Source organism: Crocuta crocuta, unplaced genomic scaffold (genome assembly GCF_008692635.1).
Source record: "Crocuta crocuta isolate KB4526 unplaced genomic scaffold, BGI_CrCroc_1.0 scaffold517, whole genome shotgun sequence".
Taxonomy (NCBI): Eukaryota; Metazoa; Chordata; class Mammalia; order Carnivora; family Hyaenidae; genus Crocuta; species Crocuta crocuta.
Genome location: NW_027529607.1, coordinates 979,228 through 983,074, shown reverse-complemented (window position 1 = coordinate 983,074; position 3,847 = coordinate 979,228). Strand labels below are relative to the sequence as shown.

General features: G+C 33.9%; 1 protein-coding gene across 1 annotated transcript; it reads left to right on the top strand.

Annotated features, from left to right (window-relative positions):
* Positions 1–219: 219 nt before the first annotated feature.
* On the top strand, positions 220–1,171 carry LOC144229830 (cytochrome c). Its single transcript, XM_077761937.1, has one exon. The coding sequence runs from the start codon at positions 263–265 to the stop codon at positions 578–580; it is 318 nt and encodes a 105-aa protein (XP_077618063.1). The 5' UTR covers positions 220–262; the 3' UTR covers positions 581–1,171.
* Positions 1,172–3,847: the final 2,676 nt, after the last annotated feature.

Here is a 3,847-nt window from a genome sequence, read left to right as displayed (position 1 = left end):
ACAGATCTATCTGTCTAAGCCTTATCTGTCTGTCCTGGACCTCTCTGCACTTCTCCCCATGGTTTCATATACATGCATTATTTAAACACTTCCAAAATTCTTTATTGTCATGCTACAAAAGGCCAGAAGTAAACAAACAAACAAACAAACAAACAAAACCCAGAAACCATTGGTATTCTAGTTTTCCCAGCAAGAGATCTGAAGATCGGAGAGTTGGGAGCGGGCACCTTCGCTTCGCGCGCGACCAAAGAGCGATTTAAAAATGGGTGATGTTGAGAAAGGCAAGAAGATTTTTGTTCAGAAGTGTGCCCAGTGCCATACCGTGGAAAAGGGAGGCAAACACAAGACGGGGCCAAATCTCCATGGTTTATTTGGGCGAAAGACGGGTCAAGCCCCTGGATTTTCTTACACGGATGCCAACAAGAACAAAGGCATCACCTGGGGAGAGGAGACACTGATGGAGTATTTGGAGAATCCCAAGAAGTACATCCCAGGAACAAAAATGATCTTCGCTGGCATTAAGAAGGCAGGGGAAAGAGCAGACTTGATAGCTTATCTCAAAAAAGCTACTAACGAGTAATAGTTGGCTGTTGCCTTATTTATTACAAAACAAAAATGTCTCACGACTTTTTTATGTGTACCATATTTAAATTGATCTCATACACCAGAATTCAGATCATGAATGGCTGATAGAATATTTTGGACAGTTCTGATTTAAATGAGATTGGCTTGTGGTTAAATGAATATGATTGGCTTTTTGAACTTTGATAGTAATTCTGGTTCAGCAAGTGCTGTCACTGTTTTCCCCTTCAAAAAATATGATTGGAATTGATTAGATGTTAAGCTTTTCAGAGATGGTAAATGCCATGTCTAAACTTATATAGGAGATTGGTTTTATATTTAGATTTATATAACTGGTTATATTAATATATTTAAATACTGAGGAAATCCATTATATCAGAACAGCAAGACATCAGCTGTGTTTCAAGTTGTGTTTGTTAGCCTGTTAAAGGCAAGGGCTGAAGATAAGCTGGCAACGTCCACTTTATCTTTTTAGTCTTAACTATGCCAATTTAATTAAAATTCCCTGCATTTAAATGTTGCCTTTTGCTTAATGAAAGGCATTTTAGTGTGGTTTATGTATAAAATTAAATAAAGAATATTAACACTTCTCACATTTTACAGATGATCTGTAAGGTCAGATGCTTTTAAAATTCAGTGTGATAGGTTATAGAAGCAGATTTGGCTTGTGAATTCTTTACGAAGTTATCATTCAAGATTGTCTTCTCAACAGCTATTCACAAATACAACTGTGGATTTACCATATATGTATGATTGGTAATGGTGCTTTTGCCAACTCTTTAGAGGGGTTAAAGTAAAGGAGATATATCATCACAGATTTTTAAATTATGTGATAAGGCTTAAGATAATTAAAAACAAAATCACAGATCCAAAAAATAAATAAATAAATAAATAAAGATCGGAGAGTTATGCCCTCTGGACTTCCAAATCAATCTCTAGAGCCAGAAGATATTGCTATCCCGACTCTACAGATGAAGAAACTAGGAATGAAAAAGTAATAAACAAAGGATTCATGTTTCTAAACAACCATGAAGATTGTCTTAAATGGGGAAGAGAAATCTTCTTTCAGGATTAATATTCAGAAGTATTTGTCTAATAGCTTAAGAATTGTTCACATTTATACGCCTAGTCAATTTTATCTTTACTATTTCAGAAGATAACTGTTTCAGAAGAAATGCCTAATATTGATGACAGTGTAAAGTTCATATGTACCATTGCTTTATAGTTTTCTTTTGTATTTATTTTTCTCTTGTGATGAAAGAATAAAATTTTCCTTGGAAGAAGGATACATAGTCATAAATACCAACGTTAAAACCATTATTAATTGACTAAATATTAGAAAACTATTTAATTCGAAGGACACGTTGTTTTAGTCATGATGGCCTGTATGAGGAATTATCTCATTGCTTTAGTTCTTTCTGTCAAAACAAAATGGGAAATTATATATTATAGGAGAATCATAATGCTGTACAAATCATAAGTTATAGAGGGAAAGTAGAAAATGATATGCCGCTAAAGATGAATTTTATAATTTGAATGCCAAGGCATAAATTCACAATATCAATGTATGTTGAGAATGTCTGCCAGCATTCAGTTTTCCCATTAATAAGTATTAAACATCTCCATATTCTTTTTCTCTGAGTTCTGGGAATTCAGCTGTCTTTCATATCTAGCCTATGACATGTAGGACTGGAAGAGGGTATATAGTGTAGCTAAAATTAGTGGGGAGGATGCTCATCTTAGTATTTGTAAAAGGTATTAAGTTACAAGTAAATATCTCAGAAGATGCATATATAAATAGCATATATAGTTTGAAATATCTATCAATACACCTTAATCCTCATAATACTGTCACTTACGTAAATTCAGATTTGCACTTAATTTTCTTTGTTCTCATTCATAAATAAGGGTCAAGTATCTGTTATTTTCACAAACAGCAATAATGTGCTTTATTAAAATAGTTTTAATGGTTATTAACATTGTTTTATTTACAGATGCATCTGTTCTATTTCATTTTTTTTTAAATTACATTCCCAGACCATTTTGTGCTCAAATATTTTCTAACACACACATTTGATTACTAAAAGTAATTTTGGTACCTACTTCCCAACTGTGTTCTAACAAACATCATTTTCTTTTTTTATTAAATTTTTTTAAAGTTTATTTTTGAGAAAGAGAGAGCAAGTAGGGGAGGGGCCGAGAGAGAGGGAGATAGAGTATCTGAAGGGGGCTCTGTGCTAACAGAAGAGTCTGACACAGGGTTCAAATTCACAAACTGTGAGATCATGACCTGAGCCCAAGTCGACACTTAACTGACTTAGCCACCCAGGTGCCCTTAAACATAATTTTCTAAATAATACTTTCTAAAACGAGCTGACTTGGTGAAGTTTTCAGTATCATTCATCTTAGAGGCAAATAATTTATTAATCACACAAATAATTGCTGAGCACCTATGATTATAGACGTTCTTTTAGTGTTAGGAAAAAGTAGTGAGAGGAAACCTCAGCCCTTCTATAGCTTATATTTGAAAGAAACAAAACTGGCAACAAACAAACATCTAAATAAACAAATAATACAATTCATCTAATGGTAACATAGAGAGCATACAACATGACTTCAGAAAATAAAATTTGTGATGTGGAATAAAGGTGTGGGTAAGGGAGTATAGGGAGCATTTTCATTTGGCTATGTGGGCTGGAAGGTCATTTCCTCACTTGAGAAAGAAAACAAGAATATTTTCATTAAATTAATACTGAGATTCTGAACATTTGATAGAAATTTGAGGACCCAAAGATTTTTAAATAATCTGTGAACAACACATAAATGACCATCATTTTGGGGTGAGTATTTGATGATGGAAAGAAGTCAATGAGTCATGGGACTCCAAGCTTTCCATTTTAATGTCATAGCAAACACAGGGACTGGGCAATACTGCATAGAGTCCTCCAGGAAAAGATCTTGACTGCCTTCCTTTTAAGTGCTCTAAAATGACTCTCTTCTTTCTTTCCAGTGAGGCTTACTTTAAAATGAAGCCTAATTTTGTCTTCACTGTTCTTTGTTTTAATGTATCTGTTTGGCAAAATGCCTTATGTGTTGGTTGGAATCAGAAACCTGATTAAAAAATATCTTTTCCAGCTCAGAAGAACTCTATTTACCAGGACTACAAATACAGATTTACCTTGAGCAACCTGATTCAAGACTGTTGTTTGGCATAATTACTAACAGTGTTCTTTTCACCCTCAAACTATACTGATTTAGATGATAA